Below are 25,743 nucleotides of genomic sequence, written 5' to 3'. Positions count from 1 at the left end.
CCATCATCTTCATCATACACCACTGATTAGCAGATCGGAGTCGGCAGTCGCTGGGGCTTACTATAGATGTGCTGATATTCAGCAATAACAGGTGCGCACCAGAAGTACCAGACACCTATCAATTCTTGTAAATACTTATACACACGAGGGACTTTGTCATGTTCTATATATCTTCTGTAGAGTGTAAGCTCCTGTGAATCAGGACCTCACTCCTGTAGGCAAACTGCCCTTGTAGCCACCAAATAGACATTTATGTACTTTATTCAATATGCAACATAGAACAAAGGCCTTACAAACCCTTCCATCAGGGGTCTTTGGTCCTTTATAAGGTGGGACTTCTCCTAGTAGGATTGGCCATTGTTCGTAGAACTCCTAGATGGGAAAAGAATCAAAGGTTAAGTGAAATGTAGTTGAAAGTAAGTAAGTATTCCCTTGTATAGCATGCAGCCTGATGATAATCTGCAGACTACCTGATCACTAGATGGTCACAGTAGAATGACATTATCAGTTAGACTGGTTTCAGTCCCTGAGTGACGAGAGACGTGACCAAACAGCATACTGTAGGTGGCATGCCATTTAGCCCCTCCGCCACCTAGATTTTCAAGCTGGATAAATAGATATAAGTTGTATTACCGTGTTTCCCCAAAAATAAGACCTGCTTTGATTTTCAAGAGGGGGGGGGGGGGGAAGAGATAATTGAATGGCTGTGATTGGCTCATCGAGCGCCGGCTGTGATTGGCTGAGGCCGGGGGCCTGAGACAATCACAGCAGTCTCTTGCTGGAGGCGGGGTATTCAACCCGCATTACCAGGAAGAGAATGCTCTGTCACCGCTGAGGATGACACAGAACACTGCTGGAGCGCCTAGAGAGCAGCAAGAGGGACCAGGATTGCGCCTGCTAACTAAGTATAAAGACACCCCCCAAAAGTAAGACACTGTGCCTCTTTCGGGGGGAAAAGTAATATAAGACAGTGTCTTATTTTCAGGGAGACATGGTACGTAGTTAAAACCTTATTGACCAATGACGTACATTTATGTAATCGGTCTGCAGGATGAGTTGGCAGCCAGCATTGGTTAGATATCAGGTGTTTCATGCAGGTGATAGGTGCCGGCAATGATCGGAGCTAGCTCTGATTGCAGCCATTAACTATACATACTGTCAATTCTGAGGAAGATACCTCTGTCACCTGAATGGCTCACCTGCAATGAGATTGCTGGCAGTTGTTTGAATATTATGGCAGACATAAGCCTTGTGAAGGCCCCTGGGCTACTATATATTTCTATCTTCTTAGCTGTGTATGTGGCATGGTTTAATAGAATGCCTGCAGGAATACAATATATTGCAATACTAAAGTGTTGCAGTATGTGGGATAAATGATTAGATGATGGCAAGTTTAATTTTCCTTTAGGTGCTGGGAAAAAAGTGAAAATAAGTTTACTTCATTTTTGTTTATTAAAAAGATAAAAAGTATTAAAAGTAAAAAAAAAAACTTTCCCCTTTTTCATATAAATAAATCCAAATTCTAAAAAATAAACAAATATGGTATCACCGAGTCTGTAAAAGTCCAAATTCCTAAAATATTGCATTTATCTTGCATGGTGAACGCTGTAAGAAACAAAATCCATAGTGCCAGAGCTGCAGGTGTTTTACACCCCACTTCTAAAACAAATTATAAAAAGTTGTATGTAACCGATAGCAACAATAGAAACTATAGCTTTCCCTGCAAAAAAGAAAAACATATAGGCTCACTTCTCATTTTTACCGCACTGTGAATACTATCAAAGCACAAAAACACAAAAATGCCATAATCAAATTTTCTCTATTTTATCCTGCTTAGAAATTTTTCAATACATTATTTGGTATGTTAAATAATACCAATAAAAAATACTACTTGTTGTGCAAAAAACGGGCCCTCATACGAATCTGTTGACAGGAAGTTAAAAAAGTAACGGCTGTTGAAACTTGGGGACGAAAAAATGACCATGAAAAAAAAAGGGCGGTCTTTTAGGGGTTAACAGCTGCCTACACTGCTGATTTCCGCCCCGTGAATTGTACTGTATTCTAAGGCTATATTCACATGGTTGAGTGCGATATTGAGCTGCGAAACTTGGACTAATATCGCGTTTGCCAACGTCCGTTTTTTTGCCGATGTGAAGGGGTTTTCTTTCAAAAACGTTTTGCATCGCCTCTGTGCAATTGCGATCCTCAGGCGCATGTTTCACGCACGTCAGAGGATCGCAAGTGTTTCCATTGATTTCAATGGGAAACATCAAATCGCACTTGCATGCACATCGCATAGCATGTGATGTCTTTTAAGGTCCCATTGAAAACAATCAGCAAGGTGTTTCAAGGGAACGCCCAAAAAAAGAACATGTGGGGATTTTTATCCTTGCAGCATCGCTGTGAGAGAAAAAAAATCGCTCATGTGAATAAGTCCATTCAAAAGTTTCAACGCACACAACTTGTTTGGGATTCTCGCCCGTGTGAATGTAGCCTGAAAGTAACTAGCATTATATTAGTATTTTGGCCCTGCCAATGATGAAGTTGTGAGGTTTTATACCTTCCTATCATATGTATAAAAATCACCTTTTCTTTTGTCATGTCCAGCAGCGCCACTGAGTAGCGTTCACAGTTCAGGTATATCCTGACGGTATAGAGAGCTTTGTGAAACTGACGCTCAATGTCAGTAAGTTCCTCAAACACTTTGTTGGCGCACCAAAGCAGGATCTGTGGAGAAGAAGCAGGGTCAGTGGTCATTGTTCCATGCAAGACAAGAAAGACAGGTCTGATAAACATCAATTTCATTGTGCCTTCCCAGTTTGCTTATGATGCATTTTGTACATTTGCAATGCTACCTCTGTACTGCTGCAGAGTAGCCCATGTATATATCTATGAATATTATGGACTAGGTATAAAGGGCAGGCTCTGGTATTTCAGAGAGTGCAGAGAAGAGACACTCTGCTAGTCAGAGCCACAGCACATCTGACCTGCAACTGCAGTCAGGGTGGAACATTTTTTTATGCAGAGAGCCTTCTGAGGAGTAAGCTGCCCCAGCACTACTGGAGAGTGGCATGCCAAGTACCAGAGGGAAAGCTGCCAATTGACCAAGGAAACATCAGTTCCAATTACAGATCACAAACACTGAGCTTTCACAGGTAAAACAGATTGTTTTGACTTCATCACTGTACAGCCTCCCCAAAGGTCCTGTGCTAATAATTTGTTCAGGGAACAGTGACTGCATATTTCAGTTGGAAGATTTAGTCATTTGGTTAACCAAAGTTCTTGCCAGACTAAGTTATTTCAGATCAGACTTTTATTTTCAACCAGTATCTGTGGAGCTGTTTGCCCCTGGCCAGGGTAAACCATTTATTGACTATGATAATTCTATATCATATAGAAGGACACCCTATTCATAGGCTGCCAGCTTAATTATAGTGTTAAAGGCGTTGTCCAGTTACTTTAGCAAAATTCAATGACTGCTGCACCTATGAGAAAATAACAAATCCAGCAGTACTTACCCATCCTCAGAGATCCAGTCCTGTGGTTCTTCCATTCTCTGCTGACAGTGGACACCAGGAGACCGCTGCCTGCCAATCAGAGGCTGTAGTGTCAGTGTCTGTTCTCCTGGCATCAGCGCTCACATCCTGGGCGCCATGATGCCAGGAATTCCAAACAGTTTACCGACATCATATTCCGCACCAGTTACATAGCAATGCCGGGCCGGCTGGAGATCAATCAGTGAGGATATCGTGTATGTTTTATCACTTTTTCTATAGAAAGCAGGCACAATTTTATTGCTCCTAATTGAAATTGTTTTCCAGTAGAAAATTGATCGAAATACAGTATAATGGTCTGATATTACTCTTAGCCAATATTAGTTTTCCTTGGCAAAACAGACCTTCTCACTAGTATCCAGTTTTACTATCCATCTTAGCCAATCAGCAGGTAGATAGATACACACTGTGAAAAAGTATTTACCACCTATAAGTACATATGTGACATGCTTGGATTATATGATCGTCAACATATGTACTTGAAGGTCCTGAGCCCCAATGCAAAACCTGTAACAGGGCCCCCAAACATAATGCTTCATTCATAGTACTGGGCTCCCTATATGGAGAAGAGAGGCCTTATGGGCCCCCTAAGGCTCCTGGGCCCGGGTGCAACCGCATCCCCTGCATCCTCTATAGTTACGCCCCTGATCGTCAAGCAAAATATAGTGTTAAAAAAGGGAACCAACTGGAAGTAAATGGATAACGAAAAAAGATATGGAACGGATGCTAAATAAAGCCAGAAAGAACATCAAGTGGATTTGAGAGACACTATAAAAAAGGTTATCACCCAATTAGGTGATGTGGTGTAAGACTGGAGTAAGTACTTAAATATTTCCTATTTTGTTGCACGCATTTCGGTCACGCAAAAAATAAAAAATAAAAAAATAGAACATGTTCTATTTTTCTCTGTATTTGCACACCAAAGGTCCCCATAGAAGTCAACGCGCACACAATATGTAAGGAGATGCGTGAAACATTGCGTAATTCCGCTGAAAAAATAACATATCTGGAACTCATTTGACGGATTAGCAAGTTCCATTGGTGTGTACCCTACAGGCAAAACAAAGTACAGTCAAATACGCCAACATGAACGCAGGAAAGCTCTGATCAGAACGCAAAAAAGTTGCGCTACAGAAGTTGCGCATATGTCCATGTGAAGCCGGCCTAAGGGTTTGTTTGCATCTGCATCAGGGATTTCTGTCTCAATTCTGTTCCATTTTTGGAGCAGTAAAAGGGAATTAAGACAGAATTCCCCCCCAATGATTTCAATGGGTTTAAAAAAGACAGTTTTCAAAATATTTTCAGTTTGCTTCCATTCTGTTGTGTTTCCATTTTTGTAATGAAATGAATAGTGCGACTCCGACCAAAATACGTGTGCAAAACATGAGCCCGTGAATGAACCCATTGAAATCAATGGGTTCTATTCCCTGCGTATGCCCCTGTGAGGCTGTAGTTATAGCTGTGATTAGTAGTAGCTCTTCCTCGGTATTCCTTTTGATGTTGTTACATTATATACTCTATACGGGCTCCGTAGATTTTCTTTGTATTAGCGGTGAGGTTTTCACTCTCATCTCACTCTTTACTGTCGAAAAACAAGTTATATTTTATACACGGTAATTAATTTTCTATGCATGAATGGGCTAATTGAAAGACATCTCTTATGGAATCACATTTGTTACAAAGAGACACTGTATGCCAGAATTCAAAGTTTCCATATATGCAAAGACCACAACAAAACAATCTGTGATTTTTAATGCAATCAAAAGCTCATTAACATTTTTCTTCCTAATGAAATAGACCGAGGGGGACGTTTTACAATACTGGTTTGAACAATTAACAATAGAACATACGCAATAGGAACAGAATACATCCCAAATATGTCAAAAATGAAGTTTATAAACAACTTTTTAAAATATCGTAAATGCCATTCGACCAGGCTGAGTAATACCAGTTTGCCAGTTTTGACATCTTTGGATTAGTCTAATAATAATAAAAAAAAAAAAAACAAACTGAAAAAAAAGTTCTTTTTTACTGATAGAACATTTGCATGATAAATGGAGCAGCCAATCCTTAAAGGAACAGGATTACATAGGGGGACTCACAAAGAATAGTGAATTGACATACAACAGTTAGAATGACCTGAAAAGATAGAAAAACTCCTAAAGTCTTTAATGCAACTTACACATGTTCAATGTGGGCGCCGTTGGTTACACTAGATGACCTAAAAAATTTTCCACTACAGTGGACTCAATAAGCCAGGACTCGTCTTGGCAAAGTTGGACTATTGACTTAACATCTGCGGTGTCACCAATGGCATCTACATCACATATCAGTGCAATAAAAGTCAGTGCCGGGTGTTGCAGTTTATATAAGGCACATGCGCCAATACAGTTGTCACAAGCAATGCGCATGCGCTACGAGACCAGGGATCATGACATCTCCATCTCAGTGTGTGGTGCCACCATAACTCCTAGACAACATGCCCGCTGCCTTAGGGTCATATTCGATTCTGATGTCTCTTTTACCCCCTACATCCAATCTCTGGCCCGAACATGTCAGCTGCACCTCAAGAACATCGCAAGAATCCGCTCTTTTCTCACCGTGGACACGCTAAAAACGCTCACTGTCGCCCTCATCCACTCTCGGCTCGATTATTGTAACTTGTTGCTGATCGGCCTCCCCTGCACCAGACTCTACCCTCCCCAATCCATCCTGAATGCGGCAGCCAGGCTCATCTTCCTGTCCAGCCGCTACTTGGACGCCTCTGCCCTGTGACGGTCACTGCACTGGCTGCCCATCAAATACAGAATTCAATTTAAACTCACTACCTTCATCCACAAAGCCCTCCACAGCGCAGCGCCCCCCTATATCGCCTCCCTCATCTCAATCCATCACCCAGCCCGGGCTCTCCGCTCTGCTAACGAAACCAAACTGAGCGCCCCTTTAATTCGAACTTCTCATTCCTATTGACTGCAATCCCTGCTAGCCATCATAAACCGCTCCTGCAGTCATACCGTTTCTGCCGTCACACGGCTAAATGTCTGACCATTGTCTATGTGTTTAACATCGCTCACTCTCCACCTCACCATACAGTGCACATCTCCAGCCCCTTTACCCTCTGTATCACCCCATTACTTGTAGTATGTAAGCTCGTTGAAGCAGGACCCGCACCCCTATTGTTTCCATCAACTGATTACTATGTAACCGCGGTTCTGTAATGTTTGTACTTTTGTCTTTCTGTATCCCCTGTCTATGTAAGCGCTGCGGAATATGTTGGCGCTATACAAATAAAGATTATTATTATTACCTTCAAACACAACAGCCAGCTGTGTTATAAATATCCCATGTGCTATGGCCAAAATACCATTTGCTGATCACAAGAGAATACCAATATATATATAATATGACAATTTCAAAACATATCAAATATTAAACCATAAAAGCACAAGTTATGCATTTCACGCATATGTCAGATATACCAATACCCAGAATGCACAAAACATATACTTAATGCTATACAGCAGATAGATCAAAAACGCATATCTGAGCGCAAATGCTGGTGTTTCACAAAGGAATATCCCTGTGCCCAAAACCGATCTATGCAAAAGATAAAATATCACATCCAATAATCAGTGGCCTATGCGTACATACGATAAGGTATCGGTGCCATACCCTGGAGCAATATAACGTCAAATAGTGTCAATACATATATTTGCACAGTTTCACATCCAATGATCATACGCATATTTACACATGTGTAAAGGTACCAGTACCGATAATGCAAAAAGCATATAATAAGTGTACTTCTTAATGCAAAGAAGGTTTTAGAGTTATGGCGCCACCCCTTTATGAAAGAGTTATCGAAACGCATGCTGCGGTTGTCGCAGTCAAAGGCGAAGGGCCTGGGTGCAAAGGTTCAGCTTCTGTATATAATTATATATGTACAGCTGGTATAAGTTACATATCCCTTGTATATAGTGATATGGACCATACTAGTATAACCTGGGTATCTCATGTATATAATTATATATGTACAGCTGGTATCAGTCATACATCTTCTGTATATAGTCATATGTAGCATGCTGGTACAATCTGGGTATCTCCTCTATATAATTACATATGTACAGTTGGTATAAGTTATACATCCTGTATATAGTGATATGAAGCATGCTGGTATAACCTGGGTATCAGCTCTATACAATTATATATGTAGAGCTGGTATAAGCTATACAGCATAAGGGCTTATTCAGACCTCCCCCTCCCATTGCAAATGCAGGAGTGGAGGGGAAAGGCAGAGAGCCGGTGAGTGGAAGGGAAGAGGGGAACTGCTTAGATGGAAGCGTATATCGGCCGGCTGTGAAAACGCTGGACGCTATACGATCGTGTAAATACACCCTAAAAATTAGTATATTTACGCTAAAATAAAGTACTGGAATGGGTTCCTCATTTTGTTTCGGACATTTTGATAATATAATTTGTATAGACTTAGATTACAGGGCGCACATGCATATGGCGACGGTTTTGGTTGGTGTCAGCGATGGGTCAAGTTCTTTTTTTCCATATATTTTTTATTTTATTCTGTAATTTTTTTTTTTACTTATTTTTGTAACTATTTATCTAACATTTATATCCCCATGACATCATATGAAATCTCCGGGGGACATTCACAAGGTGATTTTTTTTTTTTTTTATTTCACACTTTTCCACTATAAGGGCTTCTACCCACTAGCGTTTTCTTTTTACGCTGCGATATCACTGTGTTTTTTTTTAATGGGACTTTCTAACTTGCGATTTTTGTGCGATGTGATTTTAACATTAGAAAGTCCCATTGAAAATACGCAGCAATAACGCAGCGCTAAAAAATACGCCAGTGGAAAGCCCTAACTCAGCATCCACAGGAGGCCCAGTTACAGGGATAAACATCCCCCTGTAGTGACAGTAGTCACTAACAGAGCTGTAGTCACTATCAGAGCCTGCAGCTCAGCCATGACAGGGGCACCCAGTGGTCACGTGATCACCAGGTTGAATAGCGGAAGTAACACTTACGCTTTCCGCAATCTGAGGCTTTAGCACTGTTTATATCATTTCATGCAGAAAAGACCAACTATTTTTCTACCATGTTTTTGACCCTTGCTGATTAGCTGTTTGCTGAGTCGGTGTGCTTGTGCACTGAGTTGATTTCTGCAGGAAGAAGACAGCTCTGTTTCAACTGCAGTGGCTTAGTATTACAGGCAAAATTTCCATTAATTTCAATGCCTGCAATACCAAGCCTGGCCACTTCATTGGGAACAGGGCTGTCTGCTCCATGCTAAAATCAGCTCAGTGCAAAAGCACCCTGGCCCACTGACCAGCTGATTGTCGGCTGTCCCGGGTGGCAGACCCCTGCTGAATCTACTATCGATTACTGCTACTACTCTGCTACTCTATTCTGTAGGATAGTCCATCAATAGTTTACAACTAGACAATCCCTTTAAAGGGGTTATCCGTTTGAATTCATGAATGAGTGAATGCTGCCACTGATTGGCTGAGCGCAGGGACCAATCAGAGGCAGCTCTCAGCTGTCATTCAATAGCTGAGAGCTGCTTCTGATTGGTAACAGTGCTCAGCCAATCAGAGGCAGCGCATTAAGCAGGCGGGGATTTTAAATCCCCGCCTGCTGAATACTACAGAGAGCAGTTCAGGAGAAGAGTCAGCTGGACGTGGCTGAGCCCCGGCTGCTGCAGAGAGGTGAGTATAGATTTTGTAAAAATTGTTTACACTTTTTTAGGATGGTTTTTAGCGAAGGGCTTATATTTTAAACCCTTCACGAAAATTACTACAGTGCTTGCCGGCAGCCCATTGCTTTCAATGGAGCCGGCTGTATTGCCGGCTCCATTGAATTCAAGGGGAGAACATTGTGCTCCTCTGTGACAGCTATGATAGCTGTGGCAGAGGATCACGATCCTTAGTATATGCTCTCAATGGGGCCAGCGCTGCTGCCACCAGCCCCATTGAGCGCACATACACAGGAACACCGATTTGCGCAGAATGCAGTTACATGCGTTCTGCGAATCGTTGTGTCCTATAATTTTCGCCACATGCGTTTGTGCGCATGAAAAATGCACTTATGTGACCGCTCCCATTGCAAAGCATTGGGTCTATATAGATGCGGATCGCAAACGCAGCTGTCAGACGTGCGTACAAACGCCCATGTGACTGAGCCCTCAGACAAATCCTGTCCATATACTCTATTAGTGCACATTGAGGTAATATATCAGGTCCTCACTCAGGATGTTCCCCTGTGTGCAAGAAAGGAGAGCTGCGCTAGAAGAGTGCCTCCCGATCTGCTGGCCCCACTGTGTCTGTGTAGTACCATAAGTGATTGATTATTACGCAGTTGAAATCCTACTAAAATACATACATGCAAATGTAGACTTTGACATGGAATTTTTGGTAAAATTAAGTCATTTTCAAATTTGTCTCAAAATCCGCATATGAGGCATGCAGATTCTGGTGTGGATTTTTCCACATGATGGAGTATTCTGCAGTGTTTTAAACTCGGGGTTTAGTAAGAGTCTTTGGTATAATATGACTTATTGTTTGACAATCAAATACCAGTTAGTGTGATAACTACAGGAAGGGGGCAAATACTTCACAGCATTATAAATGGGCATGTCATCTTCGAATTGCACCATAAACTAAGTTGTGGTGCTGTTCGAGAAGGTGACGTAGAATGGCAGGAATGTATAAAAATACATTCATTGGCTCCACGTCATTTTCCCTAACAGCACCACACCTTAATTTATGATGCTGTTCAGAGGTGACAGGTTCCCTTTAAAGGGGTTATCTAGCTGTAAACTATTCATGACTAGAGATGAGCGAGCGTACTCGGAAAAGCACTACTCGCTCGAGTAATTTGCTTTATCCGAGTATCGCTGTGCTCGTCCCTGAAGATTCGGGTGCCGCTGCGGCTGACAGGTGAGTCGCAGCGGGGAGCAGGGGAGAGCGGGCGGGAGAGAGGGAGAGAAAGATCTCCCCTCCGTTCCTCCCCGCTCTCCCCCGCAGCTCTCCGCTCCGTGCCAGCACCCGAATCTTCAGGGACGAGCACAGTGATACTCGGATAAAGCAAATTACTCGAGCGAGTAGTGCTTTTCCGAGTACGCTCGCTCATCTCTATTCATGACCTATCCTCAGGATAGGCCATCAATAAATCAGTGGGGGTCAACAATGTGCCAGGCTGTTGTACTACTAACCAGAGATGATTTCTGCTGGAAGCAGACAGCTCCGATCTCACCTCAGCGGCCTAGCTTGGTATTACACACAAAGTCCCCATTTATTTTAAGTGACTTTGCGTGTAATACCAAATCTGACCACTGCAGTAGGACTGAAGCTGTTTGTTTATGGCAGAAATCAGCTTCGGACAGAAATACAATGGGCAGACAACCAGCTGATTGCTGGGGGTCCCAAGCTGTGGACCCCTGCCAATCTACTACAATCTTCTAAGGATAGGCCATCGATACTTTTTAGCTGGACAATCCCTTTAAAGTAATGACTGTGAGTCATATACAGTAGTTATATGTGAATAACTGCTGCAAAATTTACTAAAAATGTGTAATGTAGCTGAACACTCGATAAACCTAGCTTACAGTCAGTTTACTTACCTGGCTTTTCCTGGATTCAATGCCATGAAGGTAGTTGATGTGATAGTTTCTAAGAACAATTGATATAAAATCCAGATATTTAGTAAAGACCTGCAAGAATGGGTAAAAAGTCATATATTACATATATAATAGATGAGTATATTATATGTCTACATACATAGAGTATCTTATCTTACCACTTCATCCTCCTTGGTAAAGGCTGGGGCGTTCTGTTTGTTAATGGCCATTATGATCGCTAGAACTTCTTTTCCAAACATGATGGGAGTAGCCAGTAGATTGTTTGTAGTATAGCCGGTCTGCTTGTCCACAAAGTCAGAGAAATGCGTGTTCTGCAGAGACAGACACATTTATGTTTGAGCATATTGCTTAGCCACAGTAGCCGTGTCCAGGTACGCTGGGACAGATCAGTCATGGAGTCATTTGGCGCATCAGATTCCTACAACATTTTCATAGCATTTTATAAATTATGGGATCGTCTTAATTAAATGACACTATGGAAGCATGGCCCCAATATTATTTACTTTTCCACTTTGGGGGGTTCTCTCACCAGGACTCGGCCACGATTGGTGGAAGATATTAGGCAAAACTTGAATATTTCATCCAGCTTTTGAGAAAGCGGAAAATGATGAGTTTCATGACTTGTTCTTCCTAATAATTGTACCTTACTCTGTCCATATATGCCCATCGTTTTGTGTTAAAAGAAAGGCAGCAAAGATAGAGGCCAAATAATATGGCCTCATATAATACCTACATAATTGTACACAAATATGAGTAGCCAAATAATACCACAAATATAAACTTAATATAAACTTGACATGACCTTGTAGGGTTTAGAGCAGACTGAGGATTGGCTGGGAGAGAGCTCTATATCTGATATCATCTTGTTCTCACTGGTGGGTTAGTCATCTGTACTTTAGACTCATTCTGCCCTAGCTGTAATGGACACGCATTGACTTCTTGATGAGCCTGTGATGGGGTTGTGATTATATACAGCAGCCAATCTGAAGATGCAGAGCTAAAGTGGGAAGGAAGAGAGCAGCAGCCTGGACCAATGATGAAACAGAAGGTGTGTCTCAGGCTACAGTAGACTCCTACAGACACTGTAGATAAACTGTAGTTACAGATCACAGCTCTGCCCAAATGGAGCTGAACCAAAAGGAAGAAGCAAGTGCTGAGAAAAATACATAGTAGTTAACTATCACCTATTGATACTGAATTCCATATCATCTTTGAGCTTCTAACTGGACCGTTCCTTTAATGAGGACCAAATAGGGGCTAGGTTATCAGATATCCCGACTGTTAACACTATAAAGGGCATTTAAATTTACTTTTGGAGAAAATATCCATTAAGAGCACACAAAATAAACTTCTATCATATTGTTTTTAATTAAATGAGTATCTTCAATACGCATCTACTCGGTCCTCTTCTGAATTTGTGAGATTCCAGATTAAATGCGGTTCTGTCCTGTAAACAAGTGGCACGACTTTTAGACTGTCAGCCAAGATAAGCCAAGATTTTAATGAAGGTCAAATACAAGTCATGTTATAAAAGTTACACTTTATTCAACATGTACAATTTTCTTAATATCACCCCTCATGCAACCTACAGGACAAACAAAGGGAGTCTAAATTTCCCCTGCTTGTCATAAAACCCTATAAGCAAACTACAGATTGTTGTTCATGGAATTTTGCATTTAAAAAAATGGCACCGATCCAAAAGATCCAAAAAAATTTTGATTAGTAAAAAATTTAAATTAGTAAAAAAATGTCACAAAACTGCATTGCTTGTAACTACATTTTATACTTCAATTTTGGCTTCAATCTAATTGATATCCGGCTGCAGCTTTTTTTTAAAGAAAAACACAGGAAAATACACATAAAAAGTCAAATTTTTGCAACATTTTTAGTGGCGTTGTTTCATCTTTTCTGACATAAAATACCCTGGCCCGATGTTGGTTTTAAGCCAACGCTGGTCTATAAAATGCACCACAAACAGTGAATTTTTGTGATATTTTACTCCACTTTTGATGCATTTTTTGGTTACTGATATTTTTCTTCAAAACGATGCATGTTTTGTGTATGGGCTTTTTTTTATACATTTCCTCATAGGATTCTCCATGGAAAAACACATATAAAAATAAAACACTGTAACATAAAAAATGCTTGCAAAAAAAACATTAAATCATGAAATCTTTACAAGTAAAAAACAAATACAAAAAAAGCCTTACACGTAAATTTTAGGATCTGATCTTTACAATCTTCCAGTGTTCTTTTTATACCAATTCCACATAGTTTTCAAGATCTCTGCTTTCTGTCATTCAATAGGAGTCTTCATAGACCACTTAACCCTTTAAGGATGTCACCTATTTTGGTACTTAAGATGAACATTGATTGAGGCATGTAAGGTGTTAACTATGTGGATCAGAGTTCTCTGTGATCCCTGTCATTGCAGCTGGTCAGTTACAGCTGCCCCCCCCCCCCCACACTGCAGAAGGCGCAGGCTCAGCTCTTAAGCCCGCACCATCTACACGACATACATGTGCAGTATTTTACACAAACCCCCCTTTGTCCATCACATCATTAGAACAGATTTTCATCTATTGAAAGTAAACAATGAAGGTTCCTACTGAATGACAGCAAGCAGAGATCTTGAACACATTACATACTTTCAGCAATATTGATGCGGATTAAGGCCAGGGCTACACGCAAACTTTAGGTGCAACACAGGTTGTACATCCAAGGCTATTAGTATTTCTCTGTCCATATTGCAAGCAGGGTTGGCTGCAGGTTTACATGGAACTTTGGGTGACCTTAGTAATTTATATGCCCCACTGTACCTGTTAATTAATAAGTTCCCACTGTGCTCCCTTGGTCATTTATAGGCCCCATTGTGTGCCCAAGTAATTTATAGGCCCTACTGTGGCCATTGAGTAATTAGTGAGGTCCCTGGGAAATGAAATAAAATAATAAATTCACTCCCCCCATCAAGCTTCATAGCATCCTCCATACTCTGCGTTGGCCTCTTCTGGATAGGACTCTGCGGAACAATGCAGGTGGTGCATTGACATCATGGCATATCATGCAATCCGAGCCATGAGTAGGCTCTGGCACCAGCTCAGGGCACAAGTAATGTACGTGAATGTGGTTGCAATGCAACTCACAAGTTGACACGTTCCGCCCGATATGGACTGTGGACGACGTGTCCACATTCACTTGCATTACTTCTGATGCAGGCAGAGCAACACCTTTGGACAGGTAACATGTGTCCCACCGAAGTCAACGTATAGGCCTCGCCTAAATAGTAAGAACAACATGAACATAAAACAGCATGCTATACTTAATGGATGAGATCTAACAGCTACTGACAGGGGCAGAATGTGCGATAATCTGAATATTACTAGGATTACCCACAGTTCATATGATAATCTTCTTATCAGATTTCATACCTGATTCTCCTTACACAATTTCTCTGACATGGGAGATGGTAGAGTCGGGTCTTGACTTGGATAGATTATATCATTTTAATTCTGGTTGCACTAATTAAATGATCTCTGATTAAATTAGGATGAGAGCGGAGCCATAAATAATCTAGATTCAGTGTCAGATTACATCATCGTTTGCTAATTAAAATTCTCAGAGAACAGACAGTAATACATTATATAAAATGTCTATTGTGGTGCCCCCTAGACATAACATAATGGTTGATGGCCAAACTGTTAGTTTTCAGACCCAGGAGGCTCAATATTGAGAATGTTATAATGATGGGTTGCAAACAGACTTCTTGGTGCTCGAGGCAGGAATTTCACAATGCAACCCAACCCCGAGTCCCTAAAGCTTCACATAAAAGCTGTCAGACGGGCAATCACATAGCTGACCTCTGTCAGCCCCTATTGACTCTGTAACATGCCTGTCTAACTCGGCTAAGCACGTAAGTTATGTCTATGCGTGTAATGTCTGGACCTGTAATGTCCATAATTATGTGCACTCGTTCTTCTCCAGCGAGTACTTCTCTTCAGGGAATGCGATCCATGAATGCCAGAATAAAAGTAAATTTAAAGGCAAGGTGTTGAAACTTTTTCTCTATATGAAGTGCCCATGGCAGCCTATCGCACATCCCTGCCCCTGTACCCCCTATGTAATGCAACAGCCAGAATGTTGGGGTAATCCATACATTTCCATTTACATACTGGAAAAGATTTACAATTTGTGTCTTTTTTTAAAGTGGTTTTCCAGTAGTAAACTATTGATGACCTATTCTCAGTAGTATTGGTGGGGGTCCACCGCTCAGGATGCCTGCTGATCAAGTGATTGAAGTGACGGCAGCACTCAGTCTCATTCACTTGAATGGGACTGAGCTGCTCTCAGGCCGTGTGACCGATAAGCATGACATCACAGGACTAAGAAGAGGCCGCAGCCTTTTCAATCAGCTGATTGCCAGAGATCCTGTGCAACAAACCCTCACCAATCTGATATTGATAACCTATCCTACAGATAGGTCATCGATAGTTTGCTGCCAGAAAACCCCTTTATGGTTGCTAATTCTGTGTCAAGATAATTTGGAGAGATTTACACCTGTGATGTGAGTCGGATGGAGTGCCATTTCTGCTCCACATACAGTATATTACTATAGGGTTCTAGTGTGTTACATGTAAAAGATACTGTTCCTAGAGCACCAAGTAGACCTATGGAGACTTATAGGCCACTCAATGCTCCTTTGGGAAATTTGATATGCAAATAGGAGATGAGATAATGCCTCTGCAGCGCCACCTATTGGGTATCTTTTTGTTATGGAGAACATTTTGGTTTAGTTTATATCCTTAGTCATTCTGCAAGGCCTGTTAGAAGGTCGAACATTGAGTTATTGGGACATTACCTTCCAATTGGCGCTGCAGAGGCATTATATCATCTCTAATTTGTATATCAAATTTCCCAGAAAAGCATTGCATGACCTATAAGTTTCCTAACTTGGGGCTCGCCACATATAACCCACTAAAACCCTATAATATATATCAACAAGTCATTCCTGCATTTGTATTCATTCTGGAAGTAGGACAGTGATACAATATAACGTTAGATGGAAGCGGTACAGTGAACGGCATCCATCCTGTGTGTGCACTGAGGACAGCATTACCCTGTGACATTATACGCTACACAGATTCTACTTGATCTTTACCCCTATAATCAGCCTTATGCACTTATCAGGATTATCCCCAGCTTGCCATGTGCTGGAGGGTGGGAATACAAGGACTTCAATCACTTGTGCACAGCATTACTAGACAAGCTGCTGCAAACATTTATTTCAAATGATAGATGTCACTAATATATCATTATCATCACTATTATGTAAATAGCTACATTATTCTACAGTATGAAACATCCAGTATAATACAGCTATATATAATAGACACACATAAAGCAATGCTAAATGAGCTGCAGTAGGAAAGAAAACCCGCAGGAGCTAACATTCTGTACAGAATAGGGGTAGACAGCAGCCTAGCTATAGACGTCATCCTAATAAAAGACTCTTCTTCATCCCATTTGGTCTTCCCTGTCCTGCAGCGCCGTGGTCCTACTCTTTTCCTCTTCCTTCTCTCTAGCTGTGGGGGGTGTAGAGGTAGCAGTCACACCTGGGCCCGTTAAAGGGAGTTTGGCAGTTTGAACATATTGTCCAAACTGCAGGCATCATTTTATAGAGCAGAAGGAGCTGAGCAGATGGATATATAGTTTAATGGGAAAATATTCAGTATAACCTGTATTTTATTCAATTACATCTCTGCTCATCCTGAGCTGAACAGTCCAATGGGCGGAGCTATCAGTGATTGACAGCCTTCTCTTTATGTGCAGTCATTTGCAGGTAGATGTCAATCACTTAAAGGACCGCCCATTGTATTGTTAGGTCAGACTGCGCAGAGATGTAAATGAATATAATACAAGTCCTACTGAATCTTTCCCCATAAAACTATATACAATCTGCTCAGCTCCTCCGGCTCTATAACACGATGCCGGCAGTTTGGAAAACATGTTTGAGCTGACAAATTCCCTTTCAAAGGACCCAAAGGTCCCTTTCAGAGAAAAAGGAGTTATACGTTTCCCTTCTGCCAGTACTGATAGTATTAAAAACAATTTATAAGTAAAATAACTATCACTGGTGACTTACGCTAGATAGATTAGACAGATAGATAGATATTCCTTACAGACATATATTCCATTCCTTACACTTGTCTAATTACAAGCATCAGCACAATGTACTGCCTTGATCTGAAGTAACTCGTAAGGGGATGTCCTGATTCAGACTGTCAAAACACATGACTACCGTTTTCCATCAAACCTTATCCTTGAAATATAACAACAACAACAAAAAATAACTGGTGAATCTTTCCACATGATGCTGTACTAATACAGTAGCCATATTTTTAACATCCAATCAAATATCACAGTCAGGAATTTGATTTGTTTTATTTTAAGCACACCTGATACAACTAATGAAGTCCTTGATTAGTTCCACCAGGTGTGCTTCAGACAAAACCTGATTTGCAAATGTGTGCTCTTATGAAGAATTCTTTTCAGGGGATTGAATAATTATGAGACTGCAGTAGTCATTAAAATTGTCATTTTGTGTTGATTTTAGGGAAAACACTTGTTATAATAGTCGTATATTGGTTGTCTTGAGCTATTTAAATTGTTCTTGTTTGATTTTTTTTATTTATTTTGGCAAATAAACCTAATTTACACTGGGCGTTTTGATTGCAACTTTATATTGTGTTATGTCATGTTTTATATGAATGTACTGTATGTAATGAGTAATATGTACTATATAGCATTGGGTTGTACCATTCAGATGATAATATTGTGTAGTGATGAGCAAGTAGATTGACTGATGTCTGGGATCAAGAGTGCAGACACTATAGTGTTGAGCCGCATGGGTTACACCGTAGGAAGAACCATATTACAAAAAGGAGGAGCTTAGCACGTTTCATGGTGAGTCAACTATATAATCACAATTAAAAAATGGCAACCAGTTACCTGAGGACTGATGTATAACTAAAGGTGGATTCTTAAACACCCTTGAAACGTATTGCTTGGCTATTAGTGTGCTGCCAATAAACCTTCCATAACTAGTCATTCTGGGAACTGAAGATTTTTTTAACATAGACTATAGTTGATTTTGGCCTACGTGGATTTGAGGGGGGTTGTTTTGTGAAGTTTTATTCAAAATTCACCAACATAACTGATAATAGGTTGTATAGACCATATTCATTTTTATTATACAGTTCAGACTCCTGAGCTGTTTTTTTTTTTTGTTCTACATTATCATTATCATTCATTTAGTGCATGGGGTAGAGTACTGCTGGATCACTGCACACCTGCCATGAGTTAGTCAGCAGTGAGGAGGATCCATGGTTGAAGTTGGGCTTGCTGAGAGGAGTAGTGACCCAGAAATCTAATAGGGCCGTCTTAGACTGCTGCCTACACCTTGACATGCTGTTGCTGATTGAGTTTGTTACCTGTGTGTGCTTGCAGACCGCTCCCAGTGTAAACCTGTGATGACCATAGTGTGGGCATGTAGAGAACTAGACACCCCGAGACTGTAAATGGATAGAGCCAAGCCAGAGACCGGAGACTGTGACCCAACCAGTCTGCTAAGCCCTGAAGATGCACTGTGTACTGAGGGTAGAGACAATCCTCTTTCTGTTGCCAACTGCCTGGTGAAGCTACTTTGCAAACTGCATATAGAGGCAGTTCTGTTACTACCGATAACTATCAAGTTATGTGCCACAGCATTGTGGGTAACCCTCAAAGTCGTACCTTCTGTAAGAGACTGTAACTGCATGCGTGTTACATCAGCCTGATTAAACTGCTGCTCAAGTTAAACCTTGCCAAGTCTTTTTAAGTCATTGCACCATCTTTCAGTGGGGTACCTTATAATGGCATAGGCCACACCCATAGGTTTCCACCCCTGTCAAACTGACCTTTTTTTACCAGCCCAACTAATTATATAATTAATTCACATTGCCACGTTGCAAGCACCTGCTTTTGTTTTAATATTAAGAGTAATATTGTCTTAGAGGGGCATTGTAGGAAGTTAGATATGTAGGTTATGTATTTGGTCTATCCAGGTTTATGTAATCTGTCTGGATTTATCCTCATGTAAGTAGGTTAGTTGGATCATGATTTGACAGGTCCAGGTCGCTCAGTGCGTAAATGGCGTCATCTCCTTCGTCATTCCCTACAAGGTTCTTACTTAATTAAGAATTATACGTTTTCCAGGAGACTAAGAGAGGGGCTGGGGGGATTATGGACAACCTGCCTGGGTTTACAGCTGTAATTAATGTCTTGGGTGGAAATACTGTTTAGGTTTCCCATTACATATACTAATGTGTGCATTATATACAGTAGACATAGTAAATATTGCAAATTGCAAATTGTGGGCTTGAATTTGGTTGATCTATAATGAGGGTTTACCAATACCCTTACCCTCTAAATTTTCCAAGTAGGTGTATGTGTATTTTTACATTATTGAGATGACATCTGCACTGGAGCTCTATAGTAGGCCCTTGTGGCTTGTTGTCTTTCAGATCATCGGTATAATATTGTGAAGCCCCACAAAGTCTGAGCTGCATGTTAATTGTTCCTTTCTAGGAATCCAAAATTTTGCGAAATATATAGAAGTTGCATTGAACTCGAGGTCCATATCGAGCCATATAGCACAGTTCTATATGCAGAAAATAATAAAAGCCTTATACTAGCACATAGTAATTTGGTCTGTCTCCATAACCCAGCACTCCTCTTTTCCTTACCATTGCAATGTGGAGAGGCAGGTACACACACTTGCTTCCTGGTGGAAACTTTGCTGGTGTTCAAAATTAGCATACTTACCAACTAGACTTATTTTTTTTAAATTTTGTCTTATAAACAAGACCTCAAAATCAGCCAATATATACAAATAATATGAACATTTGTCTAGACGAGGGTGTTTCTATGGCTATTATTATTTGTTTTATAGCACCATTAACGTCTAGAGTACTGTACTTTTGAACTTTCTTCAGAAAGGGGGGGGGGCAGTTGGAATATGGATGGACTATAATGTCCCACTTTTTAGAATTCAAGCATTGGGAAAATATATGAGGTGGACATGGTTTCAGACTGCTGCCAGTAAAACAGCATGACGGCTGGTATGATGTTCACAAAAATAAAATGTTGATGTAGAGACAGTTACTTATTTTCCATCACTTTCAGTAATTCAACTCTTCAATAGGTAACTCTGTTTATCTCTGTTGTCCTCAGGATACCCCTAGTAAACTATCATTTTTCAAAGAAGAGTGAACATTTTGCAACACCTATCAGACAAGCCAATAAATCTTTCATAAACTCAATCTCACAGAGAATTGATGTTGACATGCCGAGTACATGTGTCATTCCACTTATTCAGAATAAGAAGAAGACTGCAACATTATTCACATCTTGAGGCATAAAACATATGGTCACCTTGAGCAACTTTGTAAATACCTTCCATTATTTCCATTGTGTTATTACTGAATTACAGACTGTTTAATAGTTCTGAGACATATTTACAAATCTATAGACTTTAGAGCTGAAGTCTCGCATCATTCTTTGCTGCCTAGAGCAATGGTCTCCAACTTGTGGGCCACCAGCTCTCTCTGTGCCACAGACTGAACTAAACCTGGTGAATACATTGTATTACTTATGGTATTCCTGAATTACAGACTGCATAATAGTTCTGAAGTACATTAGCAAATCTACAGGCTTCAGAGCTGAAATCTCCCATCATTCTTTGCTGGTTTAGTGCCTGCATAGAATATTGGTCTCAAATTGGGGGCTACTAGCTCAATGCATGGCACAGAAATATAGTACATTTTGAATGCATACCTATTTGTAGGTTTAAATAGAGTAATTAAAGGGACACCTAGATTTTGGCCAAATGTAGAAACTGTCCCTCCAAATTAGGGATAGCTGGGAGATCTTAAATGTCCCTAGTGAATGGTGGAAGATTGGTTACTTTTCACTGTTTCTAATTGCAACCAAAAGAATTGTGAATTAAGCAGTAACTCTACCAGAAGAAATTATCTGTTACTGATTGCCTTTGCGATTGGGAAGTTCATCCCTCCCAGTAGTGGAAGTTACATGTCTGCAGATTAGCCACTAACAGTATTGAAGGAGAGACTCGTAGCTTACAGCTGGGGGAGAACGTTTTAATTGACCATGGGGGAGGAAACCACTGGAGGATATTGTTTCTTGCAGTGGTGGGCTATCATGGTTGGCAATAGAGGAGTATTGTGGTTGACGGGGAAGAACACTCTGGTAGTCTTTGCAGGCACACCATGTCTGTTGCTGTAAAACACACCTCATCTGCTTCAACGACTCTCAGGTTATTCATGCTAGTCTTTGTTCATCAGTGACTGAAATGAATCACCAACGTCCTAGTCAAAAAGAGGTTTCAAAGCAGCTGAGGGGCGCTATAAGGAATAGCGCATCTCCTCTGAATGCCACCAGCTTTCATATATCTACAAAACTACATAGTGACTTCCAGTAGGGGAAGCAACCCATATAGAAACCTTAAAAATGGTTTCAAAGGTGACCCCATGCCTTATATACAATTTCCCATCCTGGAGTGTCGCACAGCAGAATATATCTTAGCTGATATATTTAATTACACTATGCCATATTATCATTTCCTGGCGAGCTTATATGCCTTGTTCGCAAAATATGAGCTTATATAGCCGGAAAATTGTCAATCACTTTCTGTGTGCCGGAGAAAACCGGACTCACAGGATCACTCTTTGAGTCTTGCTAGGATTTTATCTGCTTTTCCAATAAAGCCTATTAAGGTATATACCACTAAGCGTACTGCCCTCAGATAGGAGTGTGTAGGACATGTGACAGGTCTACTTTATGACAGAATGTACAACTTTTAGTTTTAGATAAAACTGAAGGCATAGTTCAACCAAGACCACAGTCACCTAGTCAAGAAATATATATTTTTAAGTTCCCATTCATTATTTTGTTGAACTCTAGATTTGCCAGTCAGAGTTAGAGAGATAGGTAATGTGCAGAGACAAGTCATAATTGGAGGAAGTGTTCATGGTGGTCTGGGCCCAGATAAAGAAAAGAAACAAAAATAGACAACACCAATCAGAGAAAGCAACAAAAAAACTAAGCCAGCACTTTGATTCAGTTTGTTGCTCTAGTGCTTTATCTTAAGCTCCTGGCCAAGACAAAGTGATTTTTTTGCATGCACCCTGAACTCAGCAACTGGGGCACAGGTCTCACCAGCCTTTATTAGTCCTAAAAGTATAATATCCATACATCTTCTGTACACAGGAAAAAAAGTCTCCTACTTGGACAGTTATTTGAGAGACATTTGAAACTTTCTAGCTTTACAGAAATGTATGTTACTAATGGTTCAATATAACAGTTGTTATTGAATTGTCTTCACTCTACCAAAAGTATAAACCCGTTTCTCAATAATCATTTTCCATAGCTGTCACCAGATACCATAGTATTACTCTCTTACCTTTTTCACCTCGGGGACATTGAAAGTCTTCTTTGTATGAGCCACCCACCCCACGATACCAATATCTAAAGGAAAAACAACTTCATGTTCAGGTTCGACAATGTTGTCTTCATATTTAGAGTCCTTGGTGACATTGAAGAGCCTTGAGGCTACTTCTGGTATTCCATTCCTAGACCTATAAAGGAACAAGCTACAATAGCTGGCTTGAATAAAGAATGCCAGTCTCTGAAGTACTTTATGAATGGCCTTTTCCATGTTACTTGGATCTTGGATCTCCTGCACCAACTCCAACAAGATGTCAGCTTCTTCCAGTTTTGTCAGATCTTGAAATGACACCCCATCTTTTAAGTTCACCTGCTTGTTGTTGAACAAGGCTCCAACAACCTCGCTTCTCAATTTTTTGTCAAAATAATCCTTGGCAAATTGAGGGTTATTTTCTAGATATTTCTCAACATCTTCTTTCTTCAACTCTCCCATTTTCTTAATGATTATTTCTTAACAATGCATATTTTGGTGACTAAAAATATTCAAATATTTTTAGTCATAAAAGACATGGCCAACTGGTCATCCTGTGGACTATCTCTATGAACACTGATGTATCCTTGAGAGCTTAAAAAATCCTCACCAACCTTCTTGAGGTTTGACAGAAGGCACTAGCTTAGTGTCTTCTTAGCCTCGGATTCTGAAGACAGCTAATTAAACAGATGTCACGACACTAAACCCCTGGCATGCTTTTAGCTTGTAAATCCCACAGGAACCATTTTAGATAGAGCAATCCATTTTAAGATCACAGCTCTGCTTCTTTGTAAGGTACCAAAGTAGAACATGCGTCTACAGTGAGCATTTAATTCATGATTAACATCCGGTCTCGTGACTTACTTGCGTATTTTGTGAATGAAAGAGGTAATCACATATTAGACTGTACAAACTAATGGAATGGAATACAGGTTGATGGGTTTAAAGACTGACAGCTGTCCCACCTCCTGTCTTTGTACATCCATATGAATGGACAGAGGCGTTGAGTCGATAATTTAATTTTGGTAATTATTTCAAAAATGGTGTCAGATTTTCATATTTGGTTGCAAAAAAAAGTGAGTGAACCCCTTTTTAGATAACCTAGGTTACTTGATTAAATACTTACGGGAGTGTACGTAGAACTCATGCGGCCCAAACTAAAACTCAAAATTGGACTCCCTCATCCAAAAACAAAATTATAATGGAGACCCAATATCCACAATGCGGTGGGCTTATGTATAGCAGCTCAACTCTAGTACACCTCTAAATAATACCATCACCATATAATATTTAGATACCAGTTCTAAACAGTGATAGTGATTACAGCGCAGTTACCTCCAGTGATCACAAGCGACATCTCTGATTGGTGTAGTCTATTTTCATTTTTTTCTTTATCTGAGCTTAGAATGCCACGTTGACTACTTCCAGTCATGATTCATCTCTGCTTACTCTTCCCATCCTGTTGCTAATCCCAATATCCCTTTCAGTGCTCCCTCCCTGTAGTATTAGTGCATGCTCTGTGGCTCGAGAAACAAAAAATGTGTCTACTGAGGCTACACAAACTAATAGTGCCCTCAAAAAATGTGTCTACTGTGCTCATGAAAGTTACAGTGCCCACTTTGTGCCTATCAAGATTGTAATGCCTGCTCGTGTTTCTCCCTCCCAAAAGCCTGGCCAACAACACAACTCTTGTTGTAACTCGCAGTCCTGCTAGTTCGGATGCTGCTTGGCTCAATGCAGAGGATGACTACTCCCTTTGTTTCTGCTCTCCGGCAGTACTATACTAAGAGCAAGAGAGAAGGGAAGGATTTGACCTTGGCACTAAGCCAAGTGACCTCAGGCCCCTCTGTCCTATGGGCCCTATAGCAGTCATGTCATCTGTTCCATTGGCAGCACACCTCTAATAACCAATGAAATGTGGTTGGATTATTGTCTAATCATAATGAAAGTCAATCTCAGTAAACCAATAACACACAAACAGTTGTAACTTTATTTCTTTTATTCAACATATTCAGTAAACACCCACAGTACAGGAAGAAAAAGTAAGTGAACCTCTGTCCAAAAGCTAATCAGCAAAAGGTATTTCAATGAATGAGATGAGATTCGAAGCTGCTTTGCACTTTAAATAAAGCCTCACAAAGCCTGCTTACTGACAATTCTGTTCACAAGAAAGTTTGGTTAGTGTGAAATTTGTTAAGTCTATTAAATGACCCGCCCCCTCTTATTTCTGAGATATAAGCTGAATATACTATACTAGTGTGCAATGCAAAACAACAATGTTGGCCGAATTGCTGTTTTACCCTCAATGTGACTTTTTTTCTGGAGCTCTTGGTTATATCCCATCTATATGTTTATGTAAGAGAGATATGGGAATGAGAGTGAAGTGAAGGAAAGCTAATAACTAGAGATGAGCGAACACCAAAATGCTCGGGTGTTCGTTATTCGAAACGAACTTCCCGCGATGTTCGAGGGTTCGTTTCGAATAACGAACCCCATTGAAGTCAATGGGCGACCGGAGCATTTTTGTATTTCGCCGATGCTCGCTAAGGTTTTCATGTGTGAAAATCTGGGCAATTCAAGAAAGTGATGGGAACGACACAGCAACGGATAGGGCAGGCGAGGGGCTACATGTTGGGCTGCATCTCAAGTTCACAGGTCCCACTATTAAGCCACAATACCGGCAAGAGTGGGCCCCCCCCCCTCCCAACAACTTTTACTTCTGAAAAGCCCTCATTAGCATGGCATACCTTTGCTAAGCACCACACTACCTCCAACAAAGCACAATCACTGCCTGCATGACACTCCACTGACACTTCTCCTGGGTTACATGCTGCCCAACCGCCCCCCCTCCCCCCACAGCGCACACCAAAGTGTCCCTGCGCAGCCTTCAGCTGCCCTCATGCCACACCACGCTCATGTCTATTTAGAATTGCGTCTGCCATGACGAGGGACCGCAGGCACACACTGCAGAGGTTGGCACGGCTAGGCAGCGACCCTCTTT

General features: G+C 40.8%; 1 protein-coding gene across 1 annotated transcript in view; it reads right to left on the bottom strand.

Annotated features, from left to right (window-relative positions):
* The window catches only part of PDE6C (phosphodiesterase 6C), a 57,259-nt gene extending 34,055 nt beyond the window's left edge, over positions 1-23,204 (bottom strand). The window contains exons 1-5 of the mRNA XM_066598827.1: positions 22,728-23,204; positions 11,371-11,523; positions 11,195-11,284; positions 2,587-2,727; positions 298-372 (exon numbers count right to left, since the gene is read on the bottom strand). Coding sequence (XP_066454924.1) covers positions 298-372; positions 2,587-2,727; positions 11,195-11,284; positions 11,371-11,523; positions 22,728-23,204 — 936 coding nt within the window. The remainder of the gene's footprint in view (positions 1-297; positions 373-2,586; positions 2,728-11,194; positions 11,285-11,370; positions 11,524-22,727) is intronic.
* Positions 23,205-25,743: the final 2,539 nt, after the last annotated feature.

This window comes from Eleutherodactylus coqui, chromosome 4 (assembly GCF_035609145.1).
Source record: "Eleutherodactylus coqui strain aEleCoq1 chromosome 4, aEleCoq1.hap1, whole genome shotgun sequence".
NCBI lineage: Eukaryota > Metazoa > Chordata > Amphibia > Anura > Eleutherodactylidae > Eleutherodactylus > Eleutherodactylus coqui.
The sequence above is the reverse complement of the archived record's forward strand: the minus strand, read 5'-3'. Positions and strand labels throughout refer to the sequence as shown.